The sequence below is a fragment of the Chinchilla lanigera genome, unplaced genomic scaffold (genome assembly GCF_000276665.1).
Source record: "Chinchilla lanigera isolate Chin_1 unplaced genomic scaffold, ChiLan1.0 scaffold00043, whole genome shotgun sequence".
NCBI lineage: Eukaryota > Metazoa > Chordata > Mammalia > Rodentia > Chinchillidae > Chinchilla > Chinchilla lanigera.
Window position 1 is genome coordinate 3767713 of NW_004955444.1, and position 15550 is coordinate 3783262.

A 15550-nucleotide genomic window follows, 5' to 3' on the forward strand; every position below is an offset into this window, starting at 1 on the left:
ATAAAATGCTTAGTAATAGCTGTTGAAGTTCATTGCTGACAGTGGACATAAAATTTTGCAGCAGTTATAACTCATAGCGTATATAGATTTGGGGAAAACCTAAAGAAGTTAAGTTTCAAACAACAAATTAAGGCAACTTAACGTAGTACATGGCTAAATGTCATGTGAACGTTTGGAAAACATACTTTACCCAGTTCTTTCATGCTCACACTATCTGAGCAGCTGACTGTATTTGCTACACAAGCAAGTGCATGTAATACACACTCCACATATGAAATTCAGTCCCCCACCCTCCTCCCTTTTACAGCAAGTCTGTCACATCCCCTACCTTTGTCATATCGTGACCCAGAAGAGCTAACAATAAGAGACGGTTCCAGGATACTTCATAATTTGCTGGGTTTGGTGGAGCACTCCTGCAGTGTCAGTGCTCCGGGAGGCTGAGGCAGGAAGATTACAAATTTAAGCAATTTAGTGACTTAAGGAGAGCTTATCTTAAAATAAAATAATAAAACAAAGGCCTTGAAATGAAGCTCAGTGGGAAGGCCCTGGGTTCAATACTCAGTAGCACCAAAAAAGAAAAAGACAAAAAAAAAATCTATGATCCTAAAAAAAAAAATCAGATGTCGTCAGTTCACATGCAGGCATTCAGGGAATAAAGAATAGAGAAATATTATCATTGTATGTATATATTAATTAAAATTCTTTCACAAATAATCCACAGTTGAATACTGGTAAGAAAGTTGTTTTTTCTTTCTGTCTTGTAAGCATAGGAAGCAAATGAAAGAAAAACCATTTGAGAATCTTTGTTTTTCTTGAGTAAGGTGTGCATTTGAGAAAGAGAGAGAGAAACATAGGACCTATGTCTGGTTTTTGGTGGTTTTTTTTGTTTGTTTTTTGGTTTTTTTCCGGTATCAGGAATCGAACTCATGACCTCACGCTTGCCAGGCAAGCGCTGTGCTACTGAGCTAAGTCCCCAGCCCCAGGACCTATTTCTGTATTAGAACTTGAGTTTTTCTGTCCACACCACTGGGATGTGCTAGTGTAATATATTCACTGCCAAGAGATACATTACTGAGCAAATGATGGAATCTATCATATACAGAAAAATTGACTACCCTTCAACTGCATCATATGAAAAGAAAAATTGTAATGAGAAGCACTGTCAAAATGTGAAATAGTATAAAATATATTCATCATTCATGTATAATAAAGAAAGAGAAGCACCTGCACATTGCCGACACTTAAAGGTAAATGGACAATAGGTAGAAGGGTGGTAGAGCCTCCAGTCTGGATGACAACATTCACATTTACCTTGTGCTACATTTATTGACTATTTTTTAACTTTAATAAGGCTTGAAAAATGGTTTCAGTGAAGGTGTAAGGTATAGACATGTTTTAGCCAAAAGGCAATAATTACAATACAGCAGAAGTCAAAAAGTCACAGGCTATTAGAGTTTGAATTACTATTCCTCCAATCCTGGCTAAAGCTAGTCTTACAACTAACAGGAAGAATCTAAGCATTTATAAATATTTATGTGTTTTGTATTGAGAGGTCAGACCGTTGCTTCTTTTTATTTATATTTGAAGACCAAAAATATCTTCAAAATGCTTTCACAGAAACAGACATATGTTTACTCTTCTTCCATCTTTCCATACTGAAATATAAAAGCATGTTATTAATTACCTACATATGCCAAAGCTAATAAAACCATAATGAGTAAAGTTAGTGAGCAGAAAATGTTTCAAGTAAGCTCCTACATATCCATAAAGTAATAGAAAATATTTTCAGGAAGGAAATAGAAATTTGGAGAATTACTGTGATATCTAACTTTCTGCACATCCATTTTAAAATATAAAGGTATGAAAAAGTTACCATTTTATCATGATTTACAAGGCGGTGTACAAATCTGAAATATCAGACCGTGGCCATTCCTCCTGGTGGATTTTGCTACTCTGTCCTACCCAGATGCAGGAATTGGCTTATCGCCCTAAATTATACGTAGTCAGATTACCCCAATTTTATTAATTTATTAATTAATTTATTCATTTTTTTCTTGTTATGTTGCCCAGACTGGCTTGAAATTGTTGCTGTTTAAATGTTTTACTTCTTTAAAATTCTACCTCATTTTATCTAAATGTACGCATCTTAGATGTTGCAAGTTGCCTACGTTTTAAGTCCTCCCAGCAATGAATACCAAATGAATGAAAGAGTTTGTGATGATTTACAACCTGCGGTGAAGAGAAGCTGGATCTCGTCATCTCTTTGCTCCGATTGGGATCTAGGATGAGCCCACGGCGGCTGTTGTGTTCGGAGGTTGCGCGTTTTGGAGGGTGACTGGACGGAGGGCAGTACGCTCCTCTCTGGATTGATCCGCTGAGGCAAGGAATTCAGAGCGGAGCGTGCTGGGCTGTGGGTCCTGTCTGCAAAGGCGGTCTGGAGGTGTGAGCGGGGGAGGGAACTCTCCTCTCCTCTCCTGGCTACTTCCTCATCTCTGTTTCCTACCCAGTGTGATGTGAGCCGCCTTCCCAGGCTTTTTCTCCACGCCGTTTTTCCCTTGGAAATGATGAACCATCCATGAACTGAGACCTCTGAAACCGACCCACACAAACCTCTTTTCTAAATAGCAGGTGCTGGGTATTGTGTCTCAGCGACAAAAAAGTGCCTACTACACTAGTCTAGAAAAATCTCAGAAAGAGGGTAACTACAGGCATACATAATACAAATCCCTATCTCGAAAGCCCTCTCAACTGAAAGAAGCTTTGGAATAAAGCTGCAAGGCCTGAGAAACACAAGTAATAAATTTGGTACAAATTTGCAAAGCAAACATTTTCAGTCAAAAAAAATTGTTAATAGTTTGAAATATCCATTTTTTGCTGATGACAATGAGCTCTCTGTTGAATGGGCGGGGCGCTAAAAGATATATTATTGGTCAGGGTTGCTGAAACTATGTTCTTATTAAAAGATGAGGGAAAAAGTTCTAAAAAGCTGTACCCTGTGGTTGGTTCAACGATAACACCCATGTTAAAATTAATTGTCTGGGCTTTTTTCCTTTTCTTTTCCCTTTGAATTTAAGAAAATAATGTAGATTTTTTTCAATAAATCAAAGGAGATTGTAAATGTCTAAAATACCTTTGAAATGATTTGATATCTAAAACATAGTAGCACTAGCTAGTGTGTGCAGAAATTGAAATTTCCATGTAAAACTGATGGAAAATAACTTATTGTAAACATCCTACAGAATCCCAAGATTGTATTTGAAAATTCTTTTCCACTTCCTCTCCCCGTTACAGATCTTCCTCTTCTTCCTCATTTTACTTTCTTGGTGTGTGTGTGTGTGTGTGTGTGTGTGTGTGTGTGTGTTTGCTAATGACGTAGCCCAGGTCCTCATAGATGTTCAGCCCTGTGCCACTCAGCCACACGTCCAACCCAATGTGTGTGAGCATTTCTTGCCTGAGAATCACATTCTGAAGAATTATCTTCTAAACAGATACCACACAAAGCATTATATCAAATTCATACACATAAACAGTATCATTCATAATAGAAATATGTTTTAAACAACTTAATAGTGACTTATCATTAAATAAATTACAGTTCAGAGATATAGAATATCAGACAATCATTAAAAGTGATGATGTGGAACTATTTTATTTACACAAAAAGGTGAGAAACCCCATTTGTACAAAAACCAAATCTCTCTCTGATTAAATACACATCAGTACAAATATACCCGCAGAGATACACTTAGACTCATAGTTAAATATGGGTACTGATACTTATATTTTTCATTATTTTTCTATATATTGTTTAACTTTAATAGGATGATATATATTTTTAATAATTACTTAATATTCTTATGATTGAGAAAATTGATGATGTTCTATCTGAGGAGAGGAGGGCCTATAAAAATAAGAAAAGAGTAAAGAAAACGATTCTGATTGCAACAATGAGCATGAAGCAAAATCAGTGCACAAGTTTACTATATAAAGATTATCTATGTGTGAACAAGAGAACAATTCCCTTCTCTACAGAATCAAACAATATGTAAGATGCTTAGGAATATGCTAACATACTAAGTATTTAGTGAGTTGCTACTACATAGATTCCCTACTTGATCCCCTAAAAGAAAAGGCAGATCAAGGAGCTAGCACCTCCACCTTAGTGGAACTTCTGCACAGGTTGAATTTTTTTCAAACTTTTCTACATAATGTCTTAATCGACTTCCTTTTAGAAGTAATTTTGTATAGCTTTGTTCTATTAGATAGTTTTCTAGACTTTCTATATTTTAGGCAATTCAGGTTTTAAAATGGTGACCAATATGGCTACAGGCATTTTGAAGAGATGGTACTTTGAGAAAGCACTTATATTTTAAACAGAAAATCTGATTATATAACTTCAACCTAATGCTTTTTACAGAGATCAAATTTTGGCATAATATTGATTTCAAAGGAAATTATATATCTTAATTTAAAGAAGAAACAAAATACCAAGTTATAATTATTACTCAAATACATCAGTCCAAGAAGTAAAGGTCTTCCTTGTTGGAAGTTAAAAATAACTGCATTTGCTACTGAATTTTCCAGTAATATTTCTCATATGAGTTGAGTCATATTTCTTCACAAAAGTGAATCAAGTTTAAAAATTAAATCAGATCTTTAAAATATGTCAGCCAAAAAAGGAAATTGCCTGTTTTACTTGAAAGTAGAGCAGTATGTTACTTCATTAAAATACCAATATGTAAGGTATTTGTGGTAAGTTAAAAAGAAATAAAAGATCTTGTTCACCCTGAGGTCAGTAGACTTTGTAAAAGTGACATAGTTTGGAAGCAGAGGATTACTTAGTGAACTAAAAGGTGAAAGGAAGGCCATCAAAAATAAAACCTCCCTGTTAAGCATAAAACAAATTCCCAGCTTAGCAAACACATTCATAATCAAACAAGCTTCAAAATGTACAAGAATAAAAATCAAAGTCCTCCACAGAAAAATTTGTAAACACTTATTCAAACCAATATATGACACTCAATTCTACTTAAATCCCCCAAGGTTTGGTTTAATATATTTTTCTATATTAGTGCCTGTAAATATGGGGGGAAGTAATATGTTCTTATATTTCTTTTGGAATAATTCCCACTCATTACACATTTTTGGTGTATATGTTCTAGAAACTATCCTAAAAATACATGTACCCTGGAATTATTATTCCAAGAACTATGCCTACAAGAGTTCTTGAAAACATGAAAAACAGTGAAAGTATTTTGTGCAGGTGTTCCACAAAAATCTACTAACATTGTTACAATGACACTTAAAGGACAAATGGCAAACTTCCCCACTACCCATTTCAACGGATACAAGCATAAAAAGAGTGACTAGCCCAAGTCACACACACACAAAACTAATACCCCTACCATTTTTTACCGAAAAACTGATGTGATCTCTCCAAGAAGAATATATGTATATCTTAGGGATTACTAAGAGTTAATCCTTTAAAATTTCTATCTATTAACTTTGTTATGCTATAAATCTCACCAAAAAGCAAAGCCTAGCCAGTTACAGTGGTTCACGCCTGTACTCCCACCACCTGGGAGGCTGCAGGAGGAAGACTGACACAAGTTTGAGGCCAGCCGAGGCTACACAGTGAGGGCAAGGCCAGCCTTAAATACACAGGCCTGCCTCAGAAACAACAGCTAAAAAGGAAAGCAGATGATTCCAAACGTCCACTCAATGAAAAACATGTTAGTCACTAAAAGAAATAAACTATGCATACAAGGAACAACATGAATACGTCATAAAATATAATTCTGAGCAAAATAGGTAGGCACAAAAGATTATACACTCGGTGTTCTTATTTATATGAAGTTCCAGGGCAGCAAAATCTAATCGCTAGCAATAATCCATGATTGCCAGGTGGGAGTGAGGGATAGGAATTAACTGCAGTGCTATAGGGGAAGATTTTGGAGGGAGAGGGACTGCTCATTACACCGGTGTTTAGATGCAATGCTGCCATTTGAAAAAATCAAACTGCTGAAATTTGGAGTGTTTTTGATATATAAATTATACCTGAATAAACCTGATCATAAAATTAAATAAAGGAGAGTAAGGCTAGGAACAGTTCTTCAGAATTAAAAACATGATTTATCATTTGCTCCATATTAGACATTTGATAAATATGTATGAAATTCTATCTATCACATATAACTATCAAGACAATCAGCAAGACAGTCATTATCTTTCACAATTTATTATTTGAGATTAAGATATTGAGATTCAGGGAGATACCAGTTAGTAAAAAATAAACACTCCCCATAGGTCACAGATAACTAAACACTGTTTTAGTAATATAATGATTATATTATATATAATGATTTATATTTAGTAATGTAATGATATTATACTAATATAATATTAGTAATATAATGATATTTTCATATCTATCATCTGTATAATCAAATGCTATTTTAAATAATTTACATCAAAGAGTTACCCAAATTCACCAGTAATATTTTTAAAAAGAATACGGCTTAAGTCAGTTCAGTTATGGGTCTTGGAAATCTCTCACCATAAAAAGGCTCATAGAAGAGAATCACATTTGTTAAATTGATATTTTAAACTATAGGCTGAAGTGGTGACTATTTAAACATTGAGTATTTTAAATATTTAATGGAACTGCCCAGTAAAAAGGTGGGGATGAACTTACTCTCACTGCCGTGGAGCGCTGTAATACAGCGCAGGGAAACAAAGATGAAGACACGATGACTGAGGCCGAAGAACACTTCAGCTATGAGAGAGTAAAAGGGATCTGCACACAAACACACGTCATTAATGGCTTATTAAATATTATGGACAGATAAAGAGAAAAGTAGAAAACAATTTTATTCCTTCCTGACCTGCTTTTCTTAGAACTGGATGAAATTCTGGGCAGTAACTCAGTTTAGTCGATTTATACATAAGTTCTGAAATAACCCATAAGACTGTGGAAAAATTATATTCTCCTGACATTTTACCCTGTGACAAACTGTAAGTAATTTCAGGACGATGACCAAAGTCACCATAAGCCCCGGAAAGGGAGGAAGTTTCCCCATGTTTTTTTCTGCATCAGACTTTCATGCTGGCCTACAATAATGAAAGAGTTCTCAAAGAAACAGCACAGAGAATTTAAAGAATGAAACACTGTCATTTTATATTCTAGAGGGTTACACAGCTTGTATGACATTCTTCATGCAGGCACACCTCATAAATCTGTAGATTTCAGACTTATAATCCATAGATTTCAGGTTAGAAGTAAACTAATTGTATGGGCTGAATCTTTTCTTGCTCCTGGTAACATCTCAAGCAATTCCTAAACTTTATGGACTTGTCAGCACATCATGCACAGTAAGGCACATCATGATCTGTCCGGTTGAATAATCAAAATTCCTAATTGTGGAGAACTGATTTCTTCCTTCATTTGGTTTGGTATCACCTCAAGTCCGGAAGTTTGCAGAGAGGTCATTACTGAGGCTGCTTCTTCACTCCCAAGTTGTAGTACCTGATCTCTAAACAACAAGGACCAGAGAGACGGGCAAGGGAAATGATCCTCTGTCCCCAGACACCCTGCAGCTGGACCTGTCTGCATATATCACTGATGGTGTATATCTATATATATTGGTGTTCACATATATTTAGTGATCGCTGTTTCTCCTGGACTGTTCTGTGGGTGGCTTCTCAGAGATTACTAAAGATACCTCAGTTGAAATTTCTGCTATGCAGATAATGACTCTGCTCCTTCCAGCAATTTAAATTTAAGCCCCTGGACCTTTGCTCATCTCTTCCTCTTTCTAGCAACTTCAGCCTACCCAATAGCCCTTGTGCATGAAATCCGTGTGGGATCCCCTGCTCTTTCCCCAGGGGGCCCACTTGACTCACCAGAAAAAGCTTCCACAGCCTTCTCCAACTGTGAAGATCCGGTTTGCTTGCTGAGTACCCTTTGTTGCCTCTGCGTTTGCTGTAGAGCACATGCCCTATACAGTCCCTTCCCTTTCAAATTCCCTTGCCAACAGACACCAGTCCCTTAAGCTTCAGGGAGGAAAGTAAACTTTAAAGCTCTTCTCGCTGGCTCAGGAAGACGATAAACAGTCTACTCTCCAACTCTACTGAAGAACGATGCTCTCTAAAGTTATTTGCTCTTTGCAAATCTTTCAAACACCCAAGAGCAGACTAGAACTGGTTGATTATTAACACCAGATGTATTTGTCTAAATTTTTAGCTTTTCCAAGACTGGTGTAGTAATATTCAGCATGGATTATACATTAGATTACACACTATTAAGCAAGTTGTGATAAATGCCATAAGAAAAGAATACATTAAGTGCAAATGGAACATTAATAGTGGAACAGAAGTTATCTCTTTTTCTAAACACTTCCAGCAGCCTGGGCAGTTGGGTAACCCACTGTGTAGAGTTCATCCCGTAGTTCAGATCCTTCAGTAAACTATGACTTTTAACGTTGCGCTGAAATAATCTTCGCTTCTTATTGTTTCTCTTTCTGCCTTCGGAAATAGTGCAAAACAAATTCATAACTCCAAGGTAGCCTTTGAAGGTATATACCATATTTTTGCATATTTTTCTTTTTGAGCTAAGCACCAGCCCCAATACTTTCAGTCCTTTCTCAAAGACCTGGTTCTGACTGCCTCAGCACCCTGGGTGCCTACCTCTAAGTCGATCGTGTTCTGGGTTCTGCCGGTGTTCCTGGAAGTAGCACATATCTGAAACTGAAGAAATGTTTAGCCTGACGTTGTCTATTTTTGGCAAATATATGACACAGTTGGCTTTTCTTAGTTAAATAAAATTCCTCCGTATAGAATTGTAAAATAAGAAATTGACGAAAACATGTTTTACAACCTGACCTATTATTATACATAATCTCTTAAATGCAATTGTACTTACCAGAACCATATCACAAATCAGTGTGCCATATATAAGAAAAGAGCAATAAGTAATAAAACAGTTATTTTAAAAAGAAAATATGGAACAGAAAGAGTACGCAAAATTGAAATGAAACTAAAGCATAACAGTAGATTACTACATCAAGCCAAAACTATTAATTCCTTTTAAATCCATGCTCTTTACCATGGACAATATGAGATAAAACTCCTAAGATAGTTCCTTCAAGAAAATTACATCATTTTTCAGAAGAAGGAGTATATATGTTAATATTTTATATTGCCAATTTTGCCAAATGGATGAAAGGTGATTTTAGGAGTCCAGTGAAGAAAGACTTATAATCAAAAAATTTTGTGAAAAAGATGGCATATAGCTGGACTAAAGAATGACTAAAATTCAGACCAATGGACAGGATGAGTTGAAGCAAATCCTATCGACAAAGGTCAAAAGCATAATACACAAGGTGTAACGCAGAGAATGACAAATGAGGCCAGTCTGGGGAAGAATGAGGAAGGCAAAATGTGTGGGTGAGGCCAGAATATAAAGTGTTTAAAAGACAGCTGAAGTCTTTGTACTGCAATCTATGTAATGGCGGGAGTCTTCTGTCATTTTGGTCCAGCTGGTGGTATGCATAACGTAATATTTTAAGAATAATAATTTAGCAGAAATGTATAAACAGATGAGAGAAGGGAGACTTCCATTGGTAAATTGATTGGTGAATTAGAATTAATGGCCAACACATGAAGTATGGAATGAACGAGAACTCATTAGAATAGGCTGCATCTGAGGAAGTTACAAAAACTATACTTTGGCAACACCTTTAACATAAAACAAAGAAGAGAACATGTAAGGGAAGTAAAAAGACAATACATTCTCCTTGGAAATGACAGTGAATGGGAAGTGAATGGGTTCTGTTAATTTCAGGGGGTGTTTGGGGAAAACACCCAAAACCTGTGTGCAAACTGATTTTCAGTGTGGAGCCAAAATTAATACAAAGAAGCAAAGAAGTAACTGACGCTATGAACCGTAATGATGTGATAGAGGATGCAAATGAAAAACAAGAAGTGCATTAGGCCAAGCTTAGGAAATAGGAAGCAAAGCCAATGGAGATGCAGAACACCCAAAGGAATAAAACCAGATAAAATGGATTTTACTAACCTCTTGCAAGCCAGCAGTATAAGCAGAGAGAATATAGAACCTCCTACATAGTACAGACCTGGGAAGCTTAAAGTAAAGCTTCTGAGACCAATTTATAAATCAATGTCTATGTGGCCAGACTGCAAAAGCTATATCAAAGGGACAACCTAGTAAAGGTGAGGCCAAATAAGATGGTCTTGAGGGCTGGCTCCGTGTGTATTCCCAATGAGAGCGGGTGGTAGTGAATTTTTGACATTGCCAAGCAGCAGTGCGGTGCCCCAGAATCCAGAAAAGGTGGATACCAAGAAAGAATGTATTTGCCAGTGCTAAAGACTTAAAGAAATGAAGGAAGGCAGACTCTTGATAGCCCTTTTGAACAAAATTACTATAAACACAAAAGAACTTGCAAATTTGTTCTAGTAATTGCCTTAATGTTTCTATAACGATATGATTTATTCTATTCACAAGTCTTTTGTGACCGTCATACAACTCCTGGTCAAATTATCATATATTCTGGTTTGACAAAGTGGAAATTAATAATAACTTGCTCAAGTAGGGGAATGCCATGAATTTGGTATCATTTCAATTGAGTAACAATTACAATATTTAGACAGTTACTAAGCCCATGTTTTAAAAGAACTATATCTGTTACTTATATATTTTTTTGGAAATCTTAGTATACATCTTAATAAATAGGTGTCAGAACATATCAACTATGGGATGGATGTGTGCTATCAAAACAATTAATATAAAACTGAAGTGACATTTTCCTAATTGTTTCTGTTACATAAAGTATCAAATATTGCTGAATACAGGAAAGAAAGATTTTTTTCCTTTGTTTCCACAAAGTAAAGTGTAGTAATCTGAAGAACTCAGAGGGACAGATGATCTGATTAATTCACACTCTTCTAGTCCACTCTGTATGAACAGCCAAAGACATTTTTTGCTTTATTTTATTTCTTACTGCTATCATGATATTACTTTTTTTCTGGAATTCAGCATAAAACCTTTTGGGTTATATGATCTCTTTACCTTAGTGTATTATTATATATCTAGTGTACATTAGTCTTATTTGTGGTAAAGTTATCAAGTTTATATGACTATGACCTTAAAATATAATGATAGCCAAGCCTAAGAGAATATATTTAAAATTAGGAGAAAAGCTATTCTTAATCACTATGGACTAATACTATCATACTATAATAATGGGAATTCTAAACATAATAAAATAATGACCAAGTTAATAGATAAATATTTTTTAAGAAATGGACTGCCATAAAAGAGAAAGATTCAAGTAATAAATGTTGCACTTGGAAAAAAACATGCTATACAGGGAATTTATTGTACACACGTGAAAAATTAAAATTTTTTATATATTGCTACGCCCTGCACAGCTCTCACAGTTCCAAGGATGAGGATAAGGAAAGGATGGAGAAAAAGGACAAGTCAGAAAACAGAAAACTGAGGCCAGAGGAGCCCTCTCTCCTGGTGGGAGAAGGAAGAAGGAGGAGAGGGAGGAGGAGAGAGAGGAGGAGGGAGGGAGCGCTTATTTATACACTCTGAAGGTTGAATGTCCGGTGAAACCCCTCCAGCTAATAGTCTATCCACGTGACTTGCCTCAGGCCCCCTGTGTTGAGGCAGGCCTTGGTCCGCCCCGCCCATGTGATCAATCTCCAGCGTCCGTGCTCCCCTCAGTAAGTAAATATATATAAATCAATTCACTGAGAATGAATGCGAATTGATATGGAAAATATGTGCTTATATGAAAATGCAGTCTTGGAATTAATGATAAATTTTGTTTTACCTAGTAAAACTATTTTCCCTACCTTCCTTTATGGTAATGCTTTGGAAAGAAATTTCAGGGAGAAAAAATCTTTTGAATTAGCGCGAAGCACAAGAAAATGTTGCAGATATTTTTTAAAGCCACTTAATTAAAAAGAAAACTAAATTGCAACTGAGAATGAAATAATGGAAATATCACATAACTTGGACTCAGAATCCTGCTGACCTGGGTTCCAGTCCTGCTTCGTTATTAGCTTTCCTGAGCTTCAATTACAGCATCTTAAATGAGTCTGGAACAAGTGGACGTTTTTATAACTTGTCTTAGCAACACAACTCTGCCTTCAAATGAAAATTCATGTGGAAAAATGAAATATCCTACGTCCCCTAAACAAATAAGCAGAGGAAGAGTGTCTGTCCAATAATCAGGCACCATGGGAGGCAAATTGAAAACCACGGAAGCAGCTGGTGCCACTCAGTGCTAACATTTCGGAATCCCTAAACTGGTAATGTTTTATTAATCATAACAGCAACACTTATTGAAATCGGGTCTCAATGTTTTATATTCTCTACTCTTCATTTATTCATCTAACAATGTTAAGTGGAAAATGAAGCCTAATTCATTAACTTACCCGATAGTGACACAGCTGGTGACAGCAACAGAACTCAAACCCACAACAATTTCACTCCAAAGCCCGTATTGTTTCTTACACGAGCTATTATTTGCTAAATACTTATAATACCTAGGCACTGTGCCTTGCTAATACAATAACACTATGGGTTAGGTATTATTATTCTCATTTTTCAAATAACAGAGCTCTGGTTTAGGTAAGTGAGCTTGCTTGTTCATTGGTGATACTTTCAAAGATATTTGTGTCTCTTTTTCTTTGGCATCAGTAAGCTATTCTCCAGCAATTTTTAATCTTTCAAGCCCACTTACACTGTATCATTGTTTATAAAGATGGGCTCTTCCTACTGGTTGAATGTATACTGTGGAAATTTGATTGTACGTGTGTGTGGGTGCAGGTGTGGGTTTCAAAGCTGGGTTCTGTGTTGCTCTGTAGCAATACAAGCACAATTAATTTCTTTTAGGAACGCATAGTTTTAGTCCTGTCTAATAGTACTTTTAGACAGCTCCAGAGTTTATAAATAATCATTTACTACACCCTGAATCTATAAATTAATTCCACTATGAAAAGAGTATGATCACACAATAAGCAAAAGAATTTAATATGATTGTTTAAAATTAGCAGATATTTAACATTTGTTCCATGTTTTCTATAAGTATTGCAAGAATAACTTTCATCATCAATATTCTACATATTGAATATTAACATTTAGAACCTACATAAGATCACCTGAACAAAGAATATTTGAACTTCTAAGAGTAAAAATGCTATAGAACCATCTAAAATATTTATTTTTAAAATTCATATACTAAGGAATATTTTGTTTTAGTTTTTTCCTAACTCAGAGTTTCTTTACATTTTTATAATTAGAACATAAGTAAAAAGTAACTTTAAACTGTATTGAGCCTCATATATTAAAAATAAAATATTGGATTGCATCCAGAAGCAAACTGGTAATTGTGTTAAAATGTGGATGCTGAAATCTCCCCCTGAGCTGCCTCTTGAAGTTGACCAGGTCATGCTAGTGACTGCCAAAAATCCAAAATTGGCACTTGTTCTCAAGTCAGTGTACAGAGGTTGGCCAGCTGGAAAATTGCCTGAGAAGTTCCCATAATTTGAGAATCATCAACATAAATTTTCTCCCTAAAAAGAATGCTTCTTCTGGGGAAACCAAACTGCAATTCCAGAGGGCTATGGACACATTTTAGGTACTTTACCGACAGTATATCCAGGATTGGCCTGGATTTATGCTCACAGTTCCAAAAGTGACACCCACTTGGAATGAATCGACCTAAGCACAGAAGTCTTGACTTAAACACATCCATCCGTGGTGTTGTCTGACAAAGGGCTCAATTTTGAGTACGACTTTTCTGTCTGTAGTAGGATCTTCCATCAGTGTTCCTTAAAATGGCTTTTGATGTAAAAATCATAGTGATTTTTGGTATAACAGAGTGGAATTAAAGAATTTTCTACTTTTACCTAACAAAGTTGCAATTAATTATACTAAAAGAACCTACTAACAGAAACTTGAACATTTAATTAAACATTAACTCTTTTAAGGTCTGCAGAAGGCAACCAAGATTCTGATCATTCAACATGCACAACGCTCTGTCTCTAAAATCAAGCTGCATAAAGTCTTTGTGGAACAATATTTCAGGGTACTCTCATAGACTTCTTTCCGATGGGGCAACTCATAACACTTGGATTTGTTGTTTATATTTGTCCTGTGATCTTTCCAGTGATAGAATTCATATTCACCAAAAATGATAAGCACGAGAATCTTCAAAGCATCTCCATTGAAAATGATGTCACACACGGCATCAGAGAGGAAAAACCAAAGCGTGTTCTGAAGCAATTACAAGCAGGAGGAGAATGCCAGAAGGGAGTAGCCACGATATTTACATCTCTGGCTAATTTGAAGTGCTATCTTTTTAATAAAGGATTAATTCTTTTAAAACATCTGTTTCTTTCAAAAAGGTGACAGATGAATCTATTATTCAGCCCGATGTTCAAACATACGATGATTCAGATCATGAAAATCCTTTGTAATCGGATCTAGAGTTATTTGAGCTATTGAAATTTTTTTATTTGTGGTGTCATGATATAACATAGATTTAAAGATGAAACAAAAATTAAATAAGTAAATGTGTTCATTCATCAACCATTAACTGAGCATGTTTTGCGTAACTCTCCCCTCTCAACTCAGTTCTGAGGGAGACCGTGCCTGTCCAGCTAATCTAGCCAACTCCTGACACTTTCCAGTCTCCAGCTAATTACTCCATCTGCTATCATTGCTAGCATGTAGCTCTATCTGAACTTGCTCACTTTTTCATGTTTTTTTTCTGTCCCCTGCCCACCATCCACCCTCAGTCAGAAGTAAACTCTTCAAAAGCAGAATCTGGGCGTCGGTGCCACATCCTCAGTCCTCTGAACAGCGGATGGATGCTGTAGATGCTCAACTTACCTTGAGGAAAGAATATTTACCTTATTTTGCCTACTACACACTAAAGTTTTGAATATATCCTTTCAAGAGTCTCAGGAAAGTACTGTAAAATGGCTACAGTTAGAAAATTTAGGCATTAGGAGTGCAGCTTGCTCTGTGGTAAAGCATTGCCTAGCACACTCAAAGCTCTGGGTTCAATCACAGAAGCCAAAGGGGAAAAAATGCAAACACACACACACACACACACACACACACACACACACCACATATTTAGGAAACATTCTCCTACAATCTCCCAAGCTCTGAGTTCGTAGAACATAAAGCCAGTTTCCACAGAGTGTAATAACTGTTGAAAGACGTCCTTGTTCTCAAGATGTCCCCAGCACCATACACTCACCAGGCTGGCTTCCATCTGCCTTGTTCGTTCTATGTTCCAGATGTATGAGAAGCACCACGCCCACACAAACTCTCAGTGAAGTTCTGATTCATAAACAGCACGAAGCACTGAGAACTTGTGCAACGTCCACCCACTCAGCGCCTCCGAGTAGCTCAGCCTATCTCCACACGCCATTAAGCTAGAAACAATTCGTTTCTCTGAAGATAGTATAATTGAGTCTAGTAGGGACAATCTATTTATATTGTGAA

The 15550-nt window shown here is 36.2% G+C and overlaps 1 protein-coding gene across 1 annotated transcript in view; it reads left to right on the forward strand.

The window, feature by feature from the left end:
- LOC106149357 (translation initiation factor IF-2-like) overlaps positions 1 to 15550 on the forward strand; it is a 53042-nt gene that overhangs the window by 8391 nt on the left and 29101 nt on the right. Inside the window, exon 3 of the mRNA XM_013518137.1 lies at positions 14833 to 14909. Within this exon, the coding sequence (XP_013373591.1) occupies positions 14833 to 14909 (77 nt within the window). The remainder of the gene's footprint in view (positions 1 to 14832; positions 14910 to 15550) is intronic.